At 36.7% G+C, this 24,066-nt stretch overlaps 1 protein-coding gene across 5 annotated transcripts in view; it reads right to left on the bottom strand.

Moving 5' to 3' along the window:
* Window positions 1–518: 518 nt before the first annotated feature.
* LOC149588803 (pecanex-like protein 1) overlaps window positions 519–24,066 on the bottom strand; it is a 62,249-nt gene continuing 38,701 nt past the window's right edge. For all 5 annotated transcript variants that reach the window (XM_089862045.1, XM_089862041.1, XM_089862043.1 and 2 more), the window contains 22 exons: window positions 23,877–24,051; window positions 22,042–22,152; window positions 20,537–20,628; window positions 20,368–20,474; window positions 19,261–19,366; window positions 17,335–17,427; window positions 17,106–17,256; window positions 16,345–16,480; window positions 14,666–14,843; window positions 13,135–13,243; window positions 12,911–13,040; window positions 12,612–12,670; window positions 12,096–12,311; window positions 11,154–11,213; window positions 10,879–11,072; window positions 9,159–9,389; window positions 8,970–9,073; window positions 8,038–8,185; window positions 7,732–7,962; window positions 6,339–6,613; window positions 5,313–5,428; window positions 519–1,360 (listed from right to left, as the gene is read on the bottom strand). In XM_089862045.1, coding sequence (XP_089718171.1) covers window positions 837–1,360; window positions 5,313–5,428; window positions 6,339–6,613; window positions 7,732–7,962; window positions 8,038–8,185; window positions 8,970–9,073; window positions 9,159–9,389; window positions 10,879–11,072; window positions 11,154–11,213; window positions 12,096–12,311; window positions 12,612–12,670; window positions 12,911–13,040; window positions 13,135–13,243; window positions 14,666–14,843; window positions 16,345–16,480; window positions 17,106–17,256; window positions 17,335–17,427; window positions 19,261–19,366; window positions 20,368–20,474; window positions 20,537–20,628; window positions 22,042–22,152; window positions 23,877–24,051 — 3,546 coding nt within the window. In that variant the 3' untranslated portion in view covers window positions 519–836. The remainder of the gene's footprint in view (window positions 1,361–5,312; window positions 5,429–6,338; window positions 6,614–7,731; window positions 7,963–8,037; window positions 8,186–8,969; window positions 9,074–9,158; window positions 9,390–10,878; window positions 11,073–11,153; window positions 11,214–12,095; window positions 12,312–12,611; window positions 12,671–12,910; window positions 13,041–13,134; window positions 13,244–14,665; window positions 14,844–16,344; window positions 16,481–17,105; window positions 17,257–17,334; window positions 17,428–19,260; window positions 19,367–20,367; window positions 20,475–20,536; window positions 20,629–22,041; window positions 22,153–23,876; window positions 24,052–24,066) is intronic.

The following is a 24,066-nucleotide window of genomic DNA, read 5'->3' as shown; positions in this document are numbered from 1 at the left end:
AGTTTCCATCGCAATATGGTGCCATAATCTTTACCACATATTCAACTATACTAATGCGCAACCTTACTTGTTAAAATGCTACTTTCTTTTATGATAATGCATTGATACGCTTCGGCTTTCTGCATCTTAAAAAGTGCACTTACGCAAAACTAAAACCTTTCAAATGCTACTTGATATACTTAAAAAAAAAAAAAAATAATAAAATAAATTAAAAAAAAAATAAAGAAAAATTAAAAAAAAAAAATTTAAAAAAAAAATTAAAAAAAAAAAAATTAAAAAAAAAAAATAAAAAAAAAATTAAAAAAAAAAAATTAAAAAAAAATTTTTTTTAAAAAAAAAGAAAAAAATTAAAAAAAAAAAATAAAAAAAAAATTTAAAAAAATGAAAAAATAAAAATAAAATAAAAAAAAAACGAAAAATTATTGTAAGACTTCATAGTTTCTCTTCTCAAATTTTTCAAAGCTTCTGTAACTGGCTTTGTCTTTCAAATATATTAATTAATTACAATACAGTGTAAGTAAGCTTGGAAGCTGCGATTGAGATTTATTATATAATAATTTTGATCCTTTTAAATTTATTTATAAGTTAAAATTATCAGCTTAATTTCACGTATGAATATTCCACAAGCGCCGCACGTACGCCCGCTATTAAATACAATGTCCTCTCTAGCTTAAACACGGTCCACGTTTCATCGTTCACCCAATTTTAAATCAATTTTAAATTCTACGTAAATCGTTCCTTGTTCGTAATAAACAATTAAATTATATATTTGTAAATAATAAAATAAAAAAGGCAATTAAACCTTATTTTATCTTAATTGAAATGAATTAATACACTTAAACAGGAACTCCCTTGACGTCAGACGCGTCGCAATTCGATGTTTCCGAGTTATCAGACACCAAGGTGGCGTTAGTAACGTTAGCCGATACTCCGTTACCGTCGCTATTAACCGAATCGTTATTATTGTTATTGGCGGCGGCACTGGCACTGGCACTGACCCCGCTGGACCCACTGGACATAAGCGTTAGCGAAATGACTTCGCTGGGAAATGTTCGTAAAACGTTTAAATTGACTAGAGTGGCTGCGGCGGCGGCGTTAGCGGTACCAGTCGTCCCTTTGGAAGATGGAATCATGGGTGGAGGCAAAATGGGGAGTAAATTGGAATTTGCCATAATAGCCACGTTCCCGGAACTAGTCCTCGTAAAACTGACACTGTTTCTTCCTAAGCTACTTACGGTGCTACCGCGACCGATACTACTAGCGGCGCTTACGCGTCCACCACCACCTCCACCTCCACCGGAACTGTTGCATCGCCCCGCAGCCGTGTCGCTGCTACTTCCACCATCAGCAGACTGACTTCCTGAAAGAGCCAAGAACGGCAGTGTATGCGTAAATTTTACCAACTCTTCAGGAGTATCATTGTTAGATATATAACTAGAGGTAGGGTTCGTACAACTTTTGGAAAACAAATTTCCATGAGGTTTTTCCCCATATACTTCCCTGAATTTTCCAGATTTTTCCCATATATGGAGTCTCCTATGGAGCAAATGTTAACGAAGGAGGGGGGGGGCAAATTGGACTACAACATACTCAAAGGACATCCCCATATCTCTAATATAACCAAAGTTACGAGCCTCCAAGTATAGTGTAATGTTAATCCTATGGAGGGAATGTTCACGAACATTTTGCTTAATTACTCGGCCCCTGTTTGACACAAAGTTCCCTGATTTCCCTAAATTTTACTAAAAATTCTAAATTTCCCTGATTTCCCTAAATTTTACTAAAAATTCTAAATTTCCCTGATTTCCCTAAATTTTTCTAAAAATTCTAAATTTCCCTAATTTCCCTAAATTTTACTAAAAATTCCAAATTTCCTAAATTTCCCTGAATTTTACTAAAAATTCCAAATTTCCCTGAATTTTACTAAAAATTCCAAATTTCCCTGAATTTTACTAAAAATTCCAAATTTCCCTGAATTTTACTAAAAATTCCAAATTTCCCTGAATTTTACTAAAAATTCCAAATTTCCCTGAATTTTACTAAAAATTCCAAATTTCCCTGAATTTTACTAAAAATTCCAAATTTCCCTGAATTTTACTAAAAATTCCAAATTTCCCTGAATTTTACTAAAAATTCCAAATTTCCCTGAATTTTACTAAAAATTCCAAATTTCCCTGAATTTTACTAAAAATTCCAAATTTCCCTGAATTTTACTAAAAATTCCAAATTTCCCTGAATTTTACTAAAAATTCCAAATTTCCCTGAATTTTACTAAAAATTCCAAATTTCCCTGAATTTTACTAAAAATTCCAAATTTTCCTGAATTTTACTAAAAATTCCAAATTTCCGTGATTGTTTCTAAAAATTCTAAATTTCCCTGAATTTTACAAAAAATTCTAAATTTCCCTGAATTTTACTAAAAATTCTAAATTTCCCTGAATTTTAATAAAAATTCTAAATTTCCCTGAATTTTACTAAAAATTCTAAATTTCCCTGAATTTTTCTAAAAATTCTAAATTTCCCAAATTTCCCTGAATTTTACTAAAAATTCCAAATTTCCCTGAATTTTACTAAAAATTCCAAATTTCCCTGAATTTTACTAAAAATTCCAAATTTCCCTGAATTTTACTAAAAATTCCAAATTTCCCTGAATTTTACTAAAAATTCCAAATTTCCCTGAATTTTACTAAAAATTCCAAATTTCCCTGAATTTTACTAAAAATTCAAAATTTCCCTGAATTTTACTAAAAATTCAAAATTTCCCTGAATTTTACTAAAAATTCAAAATTTCCGTGATTGTTTCTAAAAATTCTAAATTTCCCTGAATTTTACAAAAAATTCTAAATTTCCCTGAATTTTAATAAAAATTCTAAATTTCCCTGAATTTTAATAAAAATTCTAAATTTCCCTGAATTTTAATAAAAATTCTAAATTTCCCTGAATTTTACTAAAAATTCTAAATTTCCCTGAATTTTGATAAAAATTCTAAATTTCCCTGAATTTTGATAAAAATTCTAAATTTCCCTGAATTTTACTAAAAATTCTAAATTTCCCTGAATTTTAATAAAAATTATAAATTTCCCTGAATTTTAATAAAAATTCTAAATTTCCCTGAATTTTGATAAAAATTCTAAATTTCCCTGAATTTTGATAAAAATTCTAAATTTCCCTGAATTTTAATAAAAATTCTAAATTTCCCTGAATTTTGATAAAAATTCTAAATTTCCCTGAATTTTGATAAAAATTCTAAATTTCCCTGAATTTTGATAAAAATTCTAAATTTCCCTGAATTTTACTAAAAATTCTAAATTTCCCTGAATTTTACTAAAAAATTCTAAATTTCCCTGAATTTTTCTAAAAATTCTAAATTTCCCTGAATTTTTCTAAAAATTCTAAATTTCCCTGAATTTTACTAAAAAATTCTAAATTTCCCTGAATTTTACTAAAAATTCTAAATTTCCCTGAATTTTACTAAAAAAAATTCTAAATTTCCCTGAATTTTACTAAAAAATTCTAAATTTCCCTGAATTTTACTAAAAATTCTAAATTTCCCTGAATTTTACTAAAAATTCTAAATTTCCCTGAATTTTACTAAAAAATTCTAAATTTCCCTGAATTTTTCTAAAAATTCTAAATTTCCCTGAATTTTTCTAAAAATTCTAAATTTCCCTGAATTTTTCTAAAAATTCTAAATTTCCCTGAATTTTAATAAAAATTCTAAATTTCCCTGAATTTTACTAAAAATTCTAAATTTCCCTGAATTTTTCTAAAAATTCTAAATTTCCCAAATTTCCCTGAATTTTACTAAAAATTCCAAATTTCCCTGAATTTTACTAAAAATTCCAAATTTCCCTGAATTTTACTAAAAATTCCAAATTTCCCTGAATTTTACTAAAAATTCCAAATTTCCCTGAATTTTACTAAAAATTCCAAATTTCCCTGAATTTTACTAAAAATTCCAAATTTCCCTGAATTTTACTAAAAATTCCAAATTTCCCTGAATTTTACTAAAAATTCAAAATTTCCCTGAATTTTACTAAAAATTCAAAATTTCCCTGAATTTTACTAAAAATTCAAAATTTCCCTGAATTTTACTAAAAATTCAAAATTTCCGTGATTGTTTCTAAAAATTCTAAATTTCCCTGAATTTTACAAAAAATTCTAAATTTCCCTGAATTTTAATAAAAATTCTAAATTTCCCTGAATTTTAATAAAAATTCTAAATTTCCCTGAATTTTAATAAAAATTCTAAATTTCCCTGAATTTTACTAAAAATTCTAAATTTCCCTGAATTTTGATAAAAATTCTAAATTTCCCTGAATTTTACTAAAAATTCTAAATTTCCCTGAATTTTACTAAAAATTCTAAATTTCCCTGAATTTTAATAAAAATTATAAATTTCCCTGAATTTTAATAAAAATTCTAAATTTCCCTGAATTTTGATAAAAATTCTAAATTTCCCTGAATTTTGATAAAAATTCTAAATTTCCCTGAATTTTAATAAAAATTCTAAATTTCCCTGAATTTTGATAAAAATTCTAAATTTCCCTGAATTTTGATAAAAATTCTAAATTTCCCTGAATTTTGATAAAAATTCTAAATTTCCCTGAATTTTACTAAAAATTCTAAATTTCCCTGAATTTTACTAAAAAATTCTAAATTTCCCTGAATTTTTCTAAAAATTCTAAATTTCCCTGAATTTTTCTAAAAATTCTAAATTTCCCTGAATTTTACTAAAAAATTCTAAATTTCCCTGAATTTTACTAAAAAATTCTAAATTTCCCTGAATTTTACTAAAAATTCTAAATTTCCCTGAATTTTACTAAAAAAAATTCTAAATTTCCCTGAATTTTACTAAAAAATTCTAAATTTCCCTGAATTTTACTAAAAATTCTAAATTTCCCTGAATTTTACTAAAAATTCTAAATTTCCCTGAATTTTACTAAAAAATTCTAAATTTCCCTGAATTTTTCTAAAAATTCTAAATTTCCCTGAATTTTTCTAAAAATTCTAAATTTCCCTGAATTTTTCTAAAAATTCTAAATTTCCCTGAATTTTACTAAAAAAATTCTAAATTTCCCTGAATTTTACTAAAAAATTCTAAATTTCCCTGAATTTTACTAAAAATTCTAAATTTCCCTGAATTTTACTAAAAATTCGAAATTTCCCTGAGGTTTTTGTCAACTATTTATTTCCCGCATTTTTCCAGGTTTGTATGAACCCTGTAGAGGTGAACTGTTAACCGTTTGAATCGAATAATTCGATTTGCGTAATGATTCTTACAACAATTTTAAAAATGAAACAAGACATACCTCTATGACCACCTCCTAAGTTTTCCATTGGAACGCAAACCCCATCATGATCGGCACTTTCCTCTTGACCAGCGGTACCACCACTTGAACATCCTTCTCCGCAACGTCGCCTCAATCTACAATTGAGTTAATAACAAACAATAGTAAAATACCAATATGAGTAAGATCTTGCGTCTTTTATAGCGTTTCTCCATAGGGGTCGCCCGAGAGCGCTCCGTATTTTCTAGCTCGGATTACTGGATCCAGCTGCTCCCAATGAAAGACAAAAGTTTTTCCACAGCAGTTTTGTGACGTCATCAGGCGCTCTATTTCTGTCACTCTGACGCGAGACGGAGCGATTGGGATCAATCCAGGAGCAAACCGCGAGGTAACGACTTCGCCAATGGAAGACGCGCCTCCGTCTCGGAGCAGCTCGTTTTTTTCCCATTGAAAGAATAATTTGTTTCGGATCGCTCGGATCACGAGAGATCAAAATCAAGCGCCTGATGACGTCACAAAATCGCTCTGAAAAACCTTTCGTCTTTCATTGGCAGCACCTAGACCAGGTCCTCTGAGCTAGAGCAATAACGTGTCAAGAGAATACGGAACGATCTCGGGTGACCTTAATGGAAAACGATTTAATAGCGTTTTTCTTAGAGATGATCCGAGCGCTCCCGGAGAACTCCAAAAAAAAAAAAAAAAATCGTTTTTCATTGGAAAAAACGAGCTGCTCCGAGACGGAGGCGCGTCTTACATTGACCCATTCGCTCCCTCCCGGTTTGCTCCCGGATTGATCCCAACTCTAGAGACGGAGCGACCAAAATGGAGCGCCTGATAACGTCACAAACCAGCTCTGAAAAAATTTTTCTCTTTCAATGCGAGCACCTAGACCAGGTCCTCTGAGCTAGAGCAATAACGTGACAAGAGAATAGGTAGCGACCTCGGGTGACCTTAATGGAAAACGATTTAAGACGCGTGTCTCCGTCTCGGAGCGGCTCGGATCACCCTAATGGAAAATACAATAATTTAAAGACAGTTCTAACTGACCTGTTCCAACTGTTAATAATGGCTGTTTTGAAGGTAGCGAAACTAATAGGGCCACCTATTATTCTACAAAGGTCTTTGCTCGTTTCCGCGTAGGACGTAGTTAGTGGTGAAACGTAGATGGGATAGCCAATTGGTTGATCGCACGATGAGTTGATTATATTCCTAAGTGCCTGTTTGGCATTTTGAATACTTCCACGTTCGGGATTACGGTTTCGAAGATAAACTAGTTCTTGTTGTTGGCCAGCCCATAAGCCTCGAACACACTCTTTATTAACCTGAAATAACGCGAAAAGGTTCGATTTAGCAGACGCCACTAAAGCAATGGCGGATGGCGCGGTAGACCTCGCAGGACCCCAGCTGATACGGGGATGCCCTTTGATTATGTTATAGTCCTATTTGCCCCCATCCAACCATACTAAAAACGTTGGACTACGACAAACAGGGGCCAAGAAATTAAGAAAAATGTTCGAAAACATACCCTCCATAGGAATAGCATTACACCCAACTTCGGAGGCTCATAACTCTGTTTCTACTAGAGATACGGGGATGCCCTTTGAGTATGTTATAGTCCAATTTGCCCCCCATCCAACCATACTAAAAACGTAGGACTACGACAAACAGGGGCCGAGTAATTAAGCAAAATGTTCAAAAACGTACCCCATCCATAGGAATAGCATTACACTATACTTTGGAGGCTCGTAACTCTGGTTCAACAAGAGATACGGGGATATACCGAGCTATTTTTAACAAGTTAAGCTACAATACTAGGGAAACCATACTCAATGTGTGATATTTTTTTCGACCCGAGCCCTGGTTTAACCGAAGGGTTGCTTAAAATTCGCCCACAATTTCAAAATTATAGGATTTTTGGCGATTTTAGTCAAAATTATAGGATTTTATAGGAATAGAGCTATATCAGTTGAAGGGGGGGGGGGAAACGTCACAGTAGGGCCTGCCAATAAACGGAGCCGGTTTTCACCCTCCCTCCGTGCAGGCCGCTGAAGAACTCTATGCTAAATTTCCCGCACAACATGGCGCCTAGGCGGGGACTGGCGAAACCCCGCCTCAAAAGCTCTCCTTTCCCCCCAAATTGAAATAGCTCTATTATAGGACATCTGGGGGCCCTGTCCGCGTCATGTTTAAGACTAATTAAAGCATAGCGCGGCTCCTGTGGATCCCCTACAAGAGGACTTTCCTCCTGAGCTCCAGGTTTGGCTTGGCAAAGGCTAGTGGGCGGGATTTATACATGGACGTATAAATCCCGCCCACAAATGCCTCAAGCTTCGCCAAGCCAAAACTGGAGTTCGTAAGAAAAGTCAACTTGCTTAAATGTTAATTATTTTGTAATAAAAGAGGTGGTCGATACGGAACAATCAGCCCCGTAATGTCTTACCTTGATAACCCGAAAGCTGAGGAACCTTTTGTTCAACATGATTATTTTGTACTCGTCAGCACCATCTTCGATGACATGGCGTAGAGCTAAAAGTGAAGGCACATTAGATAAGACAGCGTTGCGCCACGCCGGATCAGCTTCGTGCGAGATAACCATGGAACTTCCGTATTTGGTAATGGCTTCGTACAACGAAGCGGGATCTTCATACTCATCAGGACTTGTAAAATGATCCTAAACGCAACTTCAAAATTAACATTCGCCACTTGGAGGAAGTTTTTGGACACAAACGCCAAAACAAAGACGTACCTGGTGAAGTTTCAGGGCCATTCGAACGCTAGGAACAACAACTTTTTTCAGGAGATCCATGTCTTGAAAAACCCACTCATCTCTTGGTGACGTAATGCGGATGTCTCCTTTGAATAACGCGTGCAAACCACCAAGGAGAAAATCCACACTAATTGAAATAAGTAAGATCAAAATTAGGCCTACTTCATAAGTTTGAGATAACTGGAGCGAGTTTATGGACTATTTCAAATTATTAAAATTAAAATTAAATACAGCGAGGCGAATTTTACTAAACAGACATAATGAAGGTGTGCATGCTCGTAAGCATTTCAGATGCTGGACACAACTTAGGTATATTACGCCTAGGAGAAGAGAGTGCGGCGAGTGCGCGAAATATTCTGGGAGACGTTCATTACTGCGCATGGCCCAGCAACATTCTACTCCATCACACTCTCCCCTAAAAGATTATGGTGTAAACTTGTGCTGGATGCACGAGCACATTGCCAAATAACGAAGAGTGTGCACGAGCCCATTGGCAAATAACGAAGAGTGTGCACGAGCCCATTGGCAAATAACGAAGAGTGTGCACGAGCCCATTGGCAAATAACGAAGAGTGTGCACGAGCCCATTGGCAAATAACGAAGAGTGTGCACGAGCCCATTGGCTAATAACGAAGAGTGTGCACGAGCCCATTGCCAAATAACGAAGAATGTGCACGAGCCCATTGCCAAATAACGAAGAGTGTGCATGAGCTTATTCCCTAATAACAAAGAGTGCACGGGAACTAATGGCTAAAAAGTGAATAGGGGCTCATACCCACTGACTAATAAACAATAAGGCGTGGTTAAGTTTATTCAAACTATTGCCTAATAATATATAAAATACGCGCACGCCCTAAAGTAGAATACTACAATTTTAAGTCACACACATTAAAACGTTGAAACATATCAAACCTGGCAAAAGTGTTGTGAGACGCAGTCCCTAAAGCTCTTCTTGCTAGGAGGCTTAAGGCAAAACACATAGACACCAAAGGAGAATCTCTCTCACTCTTCAATGGCTAGAACGAATCGTTAAATCATTCCTTCGATAATAATCGATAATAATCAATATTTTAAGAAAGATTTGGCGGCAAAGTGACGTACCTTTTCCTTCTGAGCGGCGCAATACTGAATCCATTCGAGGTAAGTATTACAGAAACTATTACGAGTGACGCCCGAGGCGCAAAAATCAAAATCTTCGTCAATATTCATATTGAAAATTGGGTCGAGATCAACAAACGTCTTCTCATTAGTTCCCTTTAAAGCTTCCTGAATAGCCTCAGAATTCATCCACTCTTCGAGTCGCTCTGATGTTATTGTGTAAAACACTAAGCTCTGAAACGAGACATGAACAAAAAATGTTATGTCAATGGATAAAAGATGTGCGTGAGGAAATTTGTTTTCACGCTATAAGATAGGCAACTCCGTATCTCGAACGACAGCTTATTCTGTATATACTCTGTTACAATATCGGTTGTCAGCACGCGTAAAGCTAGGTCTCTATGTAATGTAGCTTTGCACGTGCTGCCAACAGACGAAAGATGGCGCTCATGTTCAGGATTTAAATCTCGAGATTTTAAGGCTCTTTCAGACGATGCAACTTTTTGACTCAGCTCGATGGGTCAAAAAGTTGTATCAACTTGCCCAACTTTTCAAGGGAAAAGTGAAGTAAATCCTTTCTATATTCACACGACTAATCTTTTACCGCCAAATGGAAGTTTTTAAGCTCCACCTACCTTGGCACTTACGAAATAACCCGCGAAAAACGTTTTTTTTGTAATTCATTTTGATAAGCTGAAGTAATTAACTTAAAAAGTTGAGTCAGCAAAAATTGGATCACTGATCCAATTTTTCCTAGCCAACTCATCCAGCGTCTAATCACACTATCCAACTACTTCATTCAACTTAAGTTGACCCATCAAGATGAGTCAAAAAGTTGGATCGTCTGAAAGGGCCTTAAGTCGTGTAAAAGAGTATAGAGAGCTTTCAGTTGGAGGAGGAGCTGAGTCTCGTGACATAATTTACGCTGCCATATTGGTGGGAATGAAGCTGAGACCACCTGTCCCAATATGGCTACCAAAAAAGCGGTAAGACTTGGGAGGGTGTGACGCACTACTATCCCATCTGAAAACTCTCTATTGATTACGGCGGGTGGGTAAAAATTACTTGAAATACGTCACAGGCACCACATGACGCCAATATACAAAGAATCCACTGGACACCTAGCCCTTAATTGTTTTCGCGAGATAGCACGTCAATTCCATGAAGTGGTAGTTTTTGAAATTAAACGATCTAAGCTTCTTTCATGACGCTTTTCAAATAACTTTAACACGCCCACCCGCCAATGCCTTTTAGCCACACCCCTATGACCTTTTTCAAGAAGATTTGTAATTCTTGAAATAATCGAATGAAAATATGTCTTATAAGATATGTTCCATAAGTTTGTCACTGGTTACTAAGAGCTTGTCATGAAGTGACTTAGGACACAGATTCTGTTAAAAAGAAACCTTTGTTTGGCGTTGTCAAAGGCTTAGTGCAGATTAAACAAGTGAGAAGGAAGCTTGGATTAAATACGACTACGTATGGATATATCACTCCCCCGAAAACTTGACTACCGTTTGACCCTTAAACGGGGCGCCATCTAGGGCGGGCTAATGGCAAAGGGGGGAATTGTAGCCCTACGTCATGGGTAGATAACCTATTAGCCAATGAGAATGCGTACGTGTTTTTAATTTTAATTAAATTTAATTTTTAAACTTGGAGTGTTACTCTTAAGTCACTTTCTTTTTAAATTTAATAAGTGAGAAACATTAGTTGAACTTACTTTTATATAGTAAGTAACTAGAGCCTTCCTTAGATCATACACTTGCAGCATGGAAAGGGCGCTGTTCTCGCTGATACTGTAACCTTCGAGAATATACTTTATGGCCGTAACTTCCCACGCCAGCCATCTTTGATTAAACGCGGCATTTACGGAGAGTAAATGAGGTAAATGACCGGGTTCGCAACAGCAACAACCTTAAATAAAACCCCAAAAGTGAATTTTCCTTAATTTATAAAAATTATTAGACAGTTCTCGCTGAGTAACTGATGACGTACCTTCATCTTCTTCCACACCCTCACTTATGGCTTCTACTTCTCGTTGTTGGCAATAAGTCCCTGAAAGAAATACCAAAATGAATAAATAAATATAACTCGGTAATCTCAAACTTTTGTACTTGTCTAAAATATAAAATCGTTCAATAATCATACCACTTACACTTACACTTTACGTCTAACCATAAGTTTATAAGTGATATATTCCATAAGAATGACACTACCTATACTTCGTAATGCTACGCAGAGACTTACAGCTCGAGCTAGTTCGAGACCGACAAGAGAGAATTGACTACACTCCCATCTTCCTAATTAGTCTGTACTAAGCCTTTGTCAGCGCCCCATTCACCAGGCGTCGCTTTACCCTGAATCTACGAAGTTTCACCTACGTCAGTCACTTCATGAGAACGACAAGCGAGAAGTGCAGACCTACACTCGGTTAATTTTGCAGTCCATCTAGTCCTATTTAATCTGTACTAAGCCTTTGATAGCACCTCACCAGGCGACGCTTTACCCTGAATCTATGAAGTTTGACCTACGTCAGTCACTTCATGAGACCGACAAGCGAGAATTGCAAAACTACACTCGGTTAATTTTGTAGTCCATCTAGTCCTATTTAGTCTGTACTAAGCCTTTGATAGCGCCTCACCAGGCGTCGCTTTACCCTGAATCTACGAAGTTTCACCTACGTCAGTCACTTCTTGAGAACGACAAGCGAGAATTGCAGAACTACACTCGGTTAATTTTGTAGTCCATCTAGTCCTATTTTGTATATACTAAGCCTTTGACAGCGCCACACCAGGCGTCGCTTTACCCTGAATCTATGACCTACGTCACTCACTTCACGACAAGCTCTAGTCTCAGTAACCAGTGACAAACTTATGGAGAACATATCTTATGAACTGTGGCATTGATTAAATCTTGACAGAAGATTATCACACTTACCTCTGAATTCGAGTCCTCTAACTTGAAACGTGACTAATCCATTACCAAGTTCAATCAAATGAACTAGGCAGTTCAAATTGTCAGATGCCAAGACAAAGCAGTCACCTTGCGAGACATCACCCCAGCGACCCAAAACCAAATCGCCATAAAGGGAATGTTGAAGAGAGCGAGATAAGTGCTCGTAGAATATTGAATTAAGGTTATTGTCGTCGGATCCTTAAAAGAGAATTTACACAATGAACTACGTAGCTCAAAATCAACAAGACCATTAAACACAGATGAACTGGAATGGAGATAAGAGGGGTGGTGCTTTTAGGGCAGCGCCCCTCTAGCGCCACGCCGCGACCAATATTGAGACTTTTCCACTCAAACCAAGGCTTATGAGTCGAATTAAGTTTCGGGACTCTCCCGCTAGGGGGCGTTGCTGACAGGCGATGCCATTAGAAGAACAGGGAGTTTAACCTTATCAAAACAGACAGTCCATCTGTGTTTAATGGTCTTAGGATGAACATTTACCTGGATTTTGCTCTAACTGTGACGCTAGCCTGGTGTTTGTGTGATCAACACGTTTTGTGCTGGGATGAGAAAGATTATATGAGTAATGAGACTAATAATGACACGCGTTTCCTTTAAGGTGGAGCAAATCGCAGGTCACATGGTTCCCCTACAAGTATGGAGAGCCAACTTGTATGGGAACCACGTGACCCGCGCTTTGCTTTAAGAATGGAAATCTTACATGAGAAAATGCAATTATTATTTTTTGAAAAAGGATTAGTGTCTCGTCTTGTGTAAACGGGGCTTTAGTCTCTACTTACTTGTAATCTTTCTCCCAGAACTTGACAGGTCTGACGTAGGATGTCATAAAAACAGCGCTACCCAAAAATGGGCTCAGAGGTGTTGAAAGGACGGAAGAAATAATGGTTTGAACAAAGAGCATGGCAGAATCTGCATGCCACAATTGCGGGTTAAGATGAATAATTAATTAAAAACTGAATAATTTTCGATAAAGAATAAATAAAAGTTTGCAAAAGGACGTTACGTGGCACACTGAAGGGTTGGGCAAATGCGTGAAAAGCAGATCCCCATGTTATTTGCCATGGTGCGATGTATGTTATAACAAATCGAACTTTTAAGAGGAATTCATAGCACTGAAAATTTAAAATTATATCATTTTAATAATCACCCATAATAATAATAATGAGAAAATAATAAATAAGTACTCGCTAAAACGGATTAATGCTCTTAAGAGCGTTGGAGCATATTTTGGCCTAACCCACAATTTAACTTTGTATAACGAGACTTCTAATGACAAAAGGAAAAGTTCAGGTAACATAACATTATACCTTAAAAGAACGGCCTTTTTCTAAATATAGCCTAGAAGGGAAAATAAATTATCTCTTATTGCAAAATAATTAGCATTTAATTAGTCTTTAAAACAATCAAGGACTACTGCGTCATCCGCCATTGATCTTGTGGCGTCTGCTAAATCGAATCTACCTTACTCCTCTTAGCCTGTGAGAACCCAACCAATCCCTAGGGTAAAAGGTTCGATTTAGCAGACGCTACTAAACCGAATCTACCCTACTCCTCTTAGCCTGTGAGAACCCAACCAATCCCTAGGGTAAAAGGTTCGATTTAGCAGACGCTACTAAACCGAATCTACCTTACCCCTCTTAGCCTGTGAGAATTCAACCAATCCCTAGGGTAAGAGATTCGATTTAGCAGACGCTACTAAACCAATGGCGGATGGCGCAATAGTTCTCGTTTTTAAGACTAATTAATCGCCATTTTGTAATAAGACATCATTTGTTTTCATTTTAATGTGTTTCCTTTTATATTTTAAAAAGGCCGTATTTTTTAAGGTATAATGTTATGTTACCTGACTTCCTTTAAAGATAGGGTATTTACATGGATAAAGAATGTGCGTCAGGAAATTTGTTTTCACTCTACAGGATAGGCAACTCCCTATCTCGGATGACAGCTTATTCTGTATATACTCTGTTCCAGCTTCGGTTGTCAGCACGCGCAAAGCTAGGTCTCGATGGAACCTAGCTTTGTACGTGCTGTCAAGGGACAAAACACTTCAGGATCCTCAGGATTTAAAATATCCCCGAGTTTTTTAGCTCGAGTGCATGCACGGACCTTTATTCCTTAGTTTCAAATACGTGTGAAATTGCATTGCCCACAGCCCACTACACGTATTTGAAACTAAGGCCTAGAGGTCCGTGCATGCACTCGAGCTATAAAACTCGCGGATATTTAAGTCCTGAAAATCCTGAAGTTTTTTGTCTCTTGTCAGTAGGCACAAAGCTAGGTTGCATAAAGACCTAGCTTTACGCGTGCTGACAACTGATGTTGTCACAGAGTATATACAGAATAAGCTGTCGTCGGAGATAGGGAGTTGCCTATCCTGTAGAGTGAAAACTAATTCCCTCACGCGCATTCTTTATCCATGGTATTTCTATGAAAACTTTAAAAGAATGGGTAGGCCTAGTTTATATTTAAAATGATCATAATTAAAAATGGAAAAAATTAAACAAAAACCTATAAATTGACTAAAGTAAACTTACTTTACTAAAGATTATAGATGTTACGAAGAAGTTGACGAGAAAGGGTTCTTTGGGACCCTTATAGTCGAATTTGAAGAAGAGTAGTGAGAATACCAGAATGAGGAAATGGTGAGAAGAATTATTAAAGGCACTACGCAGGCACTTCATACTGCATAGCACTATCACCAATGATCCTCCGCTAAAAAAAATTAAATAAAACAGAATTAACCCATTAGTACTTTCCCACTGGGGCTACTACACGTTTTCTGCCTGTCGTCTCTATGATTTCATAGTTACCCGATTTCAGTCAGAACAGGCCATAATGATTTCATAAGATATGTTCCTTAAGTATGACGTCACTACCTATACTTCGTAATGCTAGAGACTTACAGCTCGAGATAACTAGTTCGAGAACGTCAAGCGAGAATTCACCACAATAGGTTAGTTTTCCAGTCCATCTTCCTATTTGATCTTCATTACTAAGCCTTTGAATCTATGACCTACGTCACTTCACGACAACTTCATTACTAAGCCTTTGAATCTATGACCTACGTCACTTCACGACAACTTCATTACTAAGCCTTTGAATCTATGACCTACGTCACTTCACGACAACTTCATTACTAAGCCTTTGAATCTATGACCTACGTCACTTCACGACAACTTCATTACTAAGCCTTTGAATCTATGACCTACGTCACTTCACGACAAGCTCTAGTCTCAGTAACCAGTGACAAACTTATGGATGAACATTTCTTATGAACTTATGATGGCATATATATGTTGATCTTCCAAATTTTTCAATAGGGACTAAGAGAAGTGGTGAAAATCCCCCCTTACTAAACATCAGGTAGCACTTAGCCATAGCCAATCAGGCGCACTCCCTTACTTGCCTTCCCCTCCTTAAAACTAGTCGCCATTTTGGCGGAAAGGGGAGGAGCTATTTCAAGTCACATCCTTTAGGCCTCTCATTATTACTGTAAAAGCTAAGGGCAGGTAACGTGGTGCCCCTATAAGTTGACTTTCCTTACGAACACTAGTTTTGGCTTGGAGAAGGCATTTGTGGGCGTGATTTATAAGTGCAGTTAGAAATCCTGCCCACTAAACTGGAGTTCGGGAAGAAAGTCACCTTGTAGGGGAACCACGTGACCCGCGCTAATTTTTAACTAAATCGGGTATGTTACCAGGGTTCATACAACTTTTGGAAAACAAATTTCCCTGAGATTTCCAGGTTTTTACCCATATACTAACCTGAATTTTCCAGAGTTCTGAGCCTCCAAAGTTTAGTGTAACGCTATTCCTATGGAGGGGGTTGTTTGTTTACGTTTTGCTTAATTACTCGGCCCCTGTTTGTCGTAGCCCTAAGCTTTTAGTATGGTTGGATGGGGGACAATTTGAACTATAACATACTCAAAGGGCATCCCCGTATCTCTAACTGAACCAGAGTTATGAGCCTCCAAAGTATAGCGTAATGTTAATCCTATGGAGGGAATGTTCCCGAACATTTTGCTTATTTACTCGGCCCCTGTTTGACGCAAATTTCCCTGATTTCCCTGGATTTTACTAGAAATTCGTAATTTCCCTGAATGTTCCCTGAGGTTTTTGTCAACTATTTATTTCCCTGATTTTTCCAGGTTTGTATGAACCCTGACAGAGATCATTTACTCTCGTTAAGTAGATACACAAAATGGCATACTCACAAAACTCCAAAATTATTTATGAGTTTTGGAGAGTCAGTTGCTAAGGCACTAAGAATAACCAATGGGTATACGATGTTCTTCTCGACAAACCACAACCAAGCTTGAATCTTCTCAAACCACATAAGTTGGGCTGGACCTTTAAGCGGAAGGGGGTTCGTTTAACTTGTATATCAAACCATAAGAAAATAATATATAGCTCCCTATAAGTATGAAACGTAGTACATTTTCATACTAAGCATTTGCTCCCAAATTTGGCGCGCTTACGCTTTTACGCCCAGTGGGAGAAGTTTCGGTACTACGAGTAAAAGGGGGGGGGGCGAAACCATCGCCGCCACCTAAGATGTCCGCGAAAGGCACGATGGGCCAGGGAAATATCGCCGCGCTAGTAGAGACACAAGATATTCCTTACCTCGTACCAGTGTAGGCGCTAACCTCGTTCGTCAAAATCTCGCGCCATCTATTAATTTATTATGATAATTTTGACATGTACTTAAATCAGTTATAATTATCATAATAATAACTTCTACACCTTTAACTATTTAATTACGATATAAAATTTGAAAATTTACTAAACAAATATTTCATCTTTTTAACGCCAAAAACTCTTAATAGGTGGCATTAGAAACGTTTTTACAAATTTCAATGGAAGAAAATGCTGTTTTCAATCATGGATTAAACGGAGATTTTCATACTTATAGGGAGCTATATATTATTTTCTTATGATCAAACGCATTTGATTTAAGAGTTAGTTGGTGACTCACCGTGAACCTCATACTCGTTATATTCATTGGCTTTCAGAATGGGATGAGCGCAACAAAGCCAGGGAAGTTGTTTCCTCATATGTGGCAGGACATAGTGAAGCAAAATTCCCCAACAGATGGCGCTCAAGTGAATTACATATTCAAGGTACGGCTAATCAATCGAACACGATTGAAATGTTAATTAGTACAAATTATAGCGTGTCGTGATCAGTGGTCAAACGGAAATTACCTGTAGGGCTATAAATACAGTGCTGACTTGAATAGCAAACGCCAAGACAGCTATCAGCACGCAAAAGATGAAATCTGACTTCAGCCTAGCTTCCTACAAAGGATATCAGAAAAAAGACTGTATATTAGTGGGAGCTTAGATAATGTTATATCATAATTTTGACTATAATATCATAATTTTGACTATCATAATTTTGACTATAATATCATAATTTTGACTATAATATCATAATTTTGACTATAATATCATAATTTTGACTATAATGTGTAAGAAATGGTTCAGCACTATTTTTGTGAACAGGATTTAGAGTTTTCAAGATTTCAACAGGATTTAGAGTTTAAGATTTCAACAGGATTTAGAGTTTTCAGGATTTCAACAGGATTTAGAGTTTTCAGGATTTCAACAGGATTTAGAGTTTTCAAGATTTCAACAGGATTTAGAGTTTTCAAGATTTCAACAGGATTTAGAGTTTTCAAGATTTCAACAGGATTTAGAATTTTCAGGATTTCAACAGGATTTAGAGTTTTCAAGATTTCAACAGGATTTAGAGTTTTCAGGATTTCAACAGGATTTAGAGTTTTCAGGATTTCAACAGGATTTAGAGTTTTCAGGATTTCAACAGGATTTAGAGTTTTCAAGATTTCAACAGGATGAGTTTTCAGGATTTCAACAGGATTTAGAGTTTTCAGGATTTCAACAGGATTTAGAGTTTTCAAGATTTCAACAGGATTTAGAATTTTCAAGATTTCAACAGGATTTAGAGTTTTCAAGATTTCAACAGGATTTAGAGTTTAAGATTTCAACAGGATTTAGAGTTTTCAGGATTTCAACAGGATTTAGAGTTTTCAAGATTTCAACAGGATTTAGAGTTTTCAGGATTTCAACAGGATTTAGAGTTTTCAGGATTTCAACAGGATTTAGAGTTTTCAAGATTTCAACAGGATTTAGAATTTTCAAGATTTCAACAGGATTTAGAGTTTTCAAGATTTCAACAGGATTTAGAGTTTAAGATTTCAACAGGATTTAGAGTTTTCAGGATTTCAACAGGATTTAGAGTTTTCAAGATTTCAACAGGATTTAGAGTTTTCAGGATTTCAACAGGATTTAGAGTTTTCAGGATTTCAACAGGATTTAGAGTTTTCAGGATTTCAACAGGATTTAGAGTTTTCAGGATTTCAACAGGATTTAAGAGTTTTCAAGATTTCAACAGGATTTAGAGGTTTTCACGCCAGACTATGAGATTTTAAAAATCTTGATATCTTGGCCGAGATTTAGATATTTTTTATAAGATTTTAAGATTTTCAAGAAGACTAAGGTTTTCAAGAAGACTGCGATTTTAAGAGAGATTTTGAGATTTTTTCAATGAGTTTGGGTTATTTAGAGGGAGATTTCCAGATTTAGTATTACACTTCCAAGATTAAAAGGTTATTTCATGATTTTGTATTACGCAATGGGGATTTTGAGATTTTGAATTTATGATATTTTAGGTTGAGATTTCGGGAATTTTAGATTTAGAGAAGCCATTTTGGGATTTTAGACTTTGAGGAGAGATTTCGCGGATTCTAGATTTCAGAGCGAGATTTCTAACAAACTATACGGGATTCTGACAAACATCTGACCCCTTCCTGCAGGGACATTTTTGCCTAAAGTTTTATCATCCAAAACCGGAACAGAATAAATTCAGGGTCTACAGTGATCTTCTCCCTAAATCAACTCCAATAATGGGTAGAAATAGAGGTAGGATTCCCAGTCATCATTAAAGGTTCCTGTTCCCACCAAATCAGCCAACAGGAGACACCCCTAGTCAAGAAATTATAGAGACCCAAGACGCCAAGCTACTCAAAGGATGTTTGCTTATAACAAATACATTTTTGACCAATAGTTAATAGGCTTATGGATATATTTTCAATAACGTTTTCAACTAACAACTATATTTTGTAGTTTGTCAGGCAACGGATCTATCAGTTCACTTCTGCCTTCTTTACTTTTCTCCCCTGAATCCTCCGACCACAAATGCCTTTTCAGTAACGTCCTAGAGCAAAGTAAAAAAGATAATTTAAATACAACATTTAACCATAAGTTTATAAGATATGTTCCATAAGCATGACACTTCCTAGACTTCGTAATGCTAGAGACTTAAGCATGGTTTTCACTTGACCGAAAGAACTACTTTGCAGCTGGACATAAAACGTGAGATTTGTTTTTTACGTTGTCGCCCATCGTTATAGATTGTTTTCACACATGGAGGATTCATACCATATACACCAGGAGGTTGGGCTATCTGGAGGACAGAAATCCGTTCACTTTTTGTCCTCCAGGTAGCTCGATCTCCTGGTGTAAATGGTATGAATCCTCCATGTGTGAAAACCATCTATAGAGATTTCACTTAGCGTAAATTTCGCAAATAATGGAACCAAGGCTTAACAGCTAAACTGAACATTGCACCAATTGCGGACCATCTATTGTCTTTCTTTTTTGGTCTTTGTAATCTTTGCGTCCGATATCGTAAAGATATGGATGGTTCCTTTCAGCACTGAACTTCGGCATTGTCAGGGATTTGTACTAGCAACTGACTCGATTAGGGCCTAAATAAATAAAAACAAGGACGTCCTCTTTCGAACACGCGTGGCCGAAAATGACGTCACTATACTCAAGCTTATTGCTGATTGGCTCGCGCAGAGCGTTAACGTTGAACGCGGCCGAAAAAATAGAAAGCTATTATCGCACACTCAACGTAATTTCTGTCCAGCGTATTTTTTTTCGGTTGTCGCTTGACGTCGGGCGAAAAGTCATGATTTACGCCAAGTGAAAACCATGCTTTACTGAGAGCTAGTTTGAAAACGACAAGCGAGAATTGACTACACTGTTTTTGCAGTCTATACTAAGCCTTTGACAGCGCCTCACCAGGCGTCGCTATCTATGACGTTTCATCTACGTCACTTCATGACAAGCTCTCAGTAACCAGTGACAAACTTACGCTTTATTTAACACATATTTGTAACGGAAACATGAAAACCAAATGGAATCACTAACCACGTTATAGTAGGATCACTGCCACTCCTGCTAAGATGATAGCATAGTGATACTAATAACCCGCAGTATATTGAAAACATGATGTGTTTGGTCTGGTGATGATTTTCCTGCGTTAATTAGATTTTTACAAACACGTTGCTGAAAACCAAAAAGAAAAAAACAAACATACTTTGGCAGCTCCGTAAGCAAAGCCATACAATATGGCAAATGCTATGCAGCTTCGGATTAGGCAGTAAACAGCGGAGATCAAACCAGTTTTTGCTAAAATGTAAATTAAGAACATTAAGAATTAATTGGTATAGAGTAATGGCACCTCCCTGCCTTTGGGTACATTATAGTCTATGAGAAATTAACATGTAGTGCCATTACTCGATTACGAAGAATAAAGAGAGACATTGATTAAAAACCCATCCTGGCATACTTTGCGATGTTCAAAATATTATTTTAAAGGAAAAGTTCAGGTCAGCTTAACGGAACAGTCTGTTCCTTAATATAATTAATTCCTTACAAAATAATTAGCATTTAATTAGTCTTAAAAATAATCAATGACTACTGCGCCACCCGCCATTAGTTTAGTGGCGTCTGCTAAATCGAACCCTTTAAGTCCTAACCCTCTGAAAATTCAACCAATTCCGTAACAGTAAGTGGTTCAATTTAGCAGACGCCACCCGCCATTAGTTTAGTGGCGTCTGCTAAATCGAACCTCCTACTCCTCTAACGATTCAACCAATACTGTTACAGTAAGAGGTTCAATTTAGCAGACGCCACCCGCCATTAGTTTAGTGTCGTCTGCTAAATGAACCTCCTAAGTCCTAACCCTCTGACAATTCAACCAATTCCGTAAAACTAAGAGGTTCGACTTAGCAGACGCCACTAAACCAATGGCGGATGGTGGCGAAGTAGTTCTTGATTATTTTTAAAGGGATGTACAATCAGTTATGTATGGGCGGGGCCTATATCAAACTTATCTTCAATCAAATATAGCTCTACTGAGCATGCGTGAAGTTCGTAGCATTATCCGTGCATTGGGAATGGGCATCTACCGTAGAAACAGACGTTCAAGCAGATGACAGCCTAATCACTACTCCAGGAAATAGTAACACTACTACTAAAAATATAGTTCTTGAGTCTTATAGACACGCCCATACATAACGGATTGTACATCCCTTTAAGACTAATTAAACGTACTAATTATCATTTTGTAATAAGAGATCATTATTTATTTTTAATATTTAATTCCTTTCATATTTAGAAAAGGCCGTTCTTTTAAAGGGACTGTAACTTTTTTGAAATACGTCACAGACATCACGTGATACCAAGATACAAAGACTCCTCATGGAGTGGAACTAGTTAACATCTAGTCCTTGTTTTTCGCGAGATTGCAGCGCCAATTCCAATCATGAAGTGGTAGTTTTCGAAATAAAACGAACTGAGCTTCTTTGAACCACCCACGCCTCTCCTCGGTCACGTGCCTCTGACGTATTTCAAATAATTTTCACCCACCCGCCGATGCCTTCTTTACAGTCCCTTTAAGGTATAATGTTACGCTACCTGAACTTTTTCTTTATATAAAATATAATATTAAAATGTAATTTAATCGCAGTGACCGCCAAGTCCGCTACCAGAGGCTAAACCTACATTCCCATTCAACTAATTAGTAACTCAATTACTCACCAGTACCACCAAAAATGAGCATATCAATTTGTTCAAGAACATATATGAGGAACGTGTTGATTTGTGGTAGAAGACCAAAGCTGAATATAAACGGGAAGCATAACAGGAACACTAAAAAAAATTTTTTTTTAAGATATAAAGGTGCCAATTAATTTAATCAATAGATCATTTTCGCGTTCAAAAGAAAAATTAGCATAGACTGATAATTTTAGATAACGCAATATATGATGAATTTTATTCGCGAAAGTCCCAAAGGGTTTGGGATTGTTTTAAAACAGGGTTCATACAACTTTTGGAAGACAAATTTCCCTGAGATTTCCATGAGGTTTTCCCCATATACTTCCCTGAATTTTCCCGATTTTTCCCGCATATGGAGCAAATGTTAACGAAGGAGGGGGTGGGGGTCAAATTGGACTATAACATACTCAAAGGACATCTCCGTATCTCTAATATAACCACAGTTATGAGCCTCCAAAGTTTAGTGTAATGTTAATCCTATGGAGGGGATTGTTTGTTTACGTTTTGCTTAATTACTCGGCCCCTGTTTGTCGTAGTCCTAATTATTTAGTATGGTTGGATGGGGGAGAAATTGGACTATAACATACTCAAAGGGCATCCCCGTATCTCTAATATAACCACAGTTATGAGCCTCCAAAGTTGGGTGTAATGTTAATCCTATGGAGGGGATTGTTTGTTTACGTTTTGCTTAATTACTCGGCCCCTGTTTGTCGTAGTCCTAATTCTTTAGTATGGTTGGATGGGGGACAAATTGGACTATAACATACTCAAAGGGCATCCCCGTATCTCTAACTGAACAAGAGTTATGAGCCTCCAAAGTATAGTGTAATGTTAATCCCATGGAGGGAATATTCACGAACATTTTGCTTAATCACTCGGCTACGCTTTGACGCAAATTTCCCTGATTTCCCTGAATTTTACTAAAAATTCTAAATTTCCCTGAGGTTTTGGTCAACTATTTATTTCCCTGATTTTTCCAGGTTTGTATGAACCTGTAAAACTAAACTAGCCAGTGCTTACAGAATGATTAACCTCGGTCTTAGCAGACGACAAATCGAGAGAAAATTCAGAGTTGCTAAACAGTTCCTGATACGGAACATGAGCTGCCAGGGTTCGAATTAAAAAACTCAGCCCCCCAAAAACCCCGCGGGTTTTATCAACGATAAAAAACCCCACTTAATAAAACCCATCACCAAGGCGGCGTCGCTCGCGTGCATAGTAAGAACTTCCATCAAAATGATATAAAGAATGGGTAATTCTACTGATGACTAATATTTTTGTAGCACCCTAGGAGCGAAGGCACTCGGCGTTGCCCGTCAGCCCGTCGGGATGCATTTTTTACTACTTTTCACGCGGACATTATTCCATAAAGAAGGGTTTTTACGTTTCTGGCCGCCATTTAAAAAGATGGCAACAAATCGAACCCAAAAGACCATTCAGCCCATCTATAGGTCAAAGGAAACCAGTGTAGTAAATATTTGTGAAATCGTTTGAAACGCGCGGACTTTGTTGCATAGAGAAGATTTTTTACATTTCTGGGCGCCATTTATTAAGATGGCGGCGGATTGGGAGGAAATCTTTCATAGTACGCGCCTACTACTTATGAGTAACGTTCCTGCCAATTTTCAGCCTTCTAGGGCAAGCGGTTTGGGCTGGGCGTTGAATAGTTTGCAGAGTCAGTCCCGAACTGTTCGAGACTGGCGAATAATTTTGACCAATAGAGATGGGACATAATCTCTGGCAGACAATTTCAATTGTCTCACTCAGGACATATTGCGCCATGAATTGGTGAATGGGAAAGGTCATGATCAACTTACCAGTGACAATTTCTCTAGATCTTTGTAGGATATGGTAACTGCTAAAGACAATCCCGTAGAAGGTGACAGACGGGAAATAGGTACAAACTGTTAATGCTGATTGTAATATCACTAGCAGAATGCAGCAAATACAGAAGTACACTGGCCGACTATACAAAACAATTCGGTTGTAACCCTGAAATCAACAACG

Source organism: Phalangium opilio, unplaced genomic scaffold (assembly GCF_054372755.1).
Source record: "Phalangium opilio isolate 3A_F unplaced genomic scaffold, DU_Popi_V2 ptg000537l_1, whole genome shotgun sequence".
Lineage (NCBI taxonomy): Eukaryota > Metazoa > Arthropoda > Arachnida > Opiliones > Phalangiidae > Phalangium > Phalangium opilio.
Note: the sequence above shows the minus strand (reverse complement) of the source record. Positions and strands in the feature narration are given on the sequence as shown.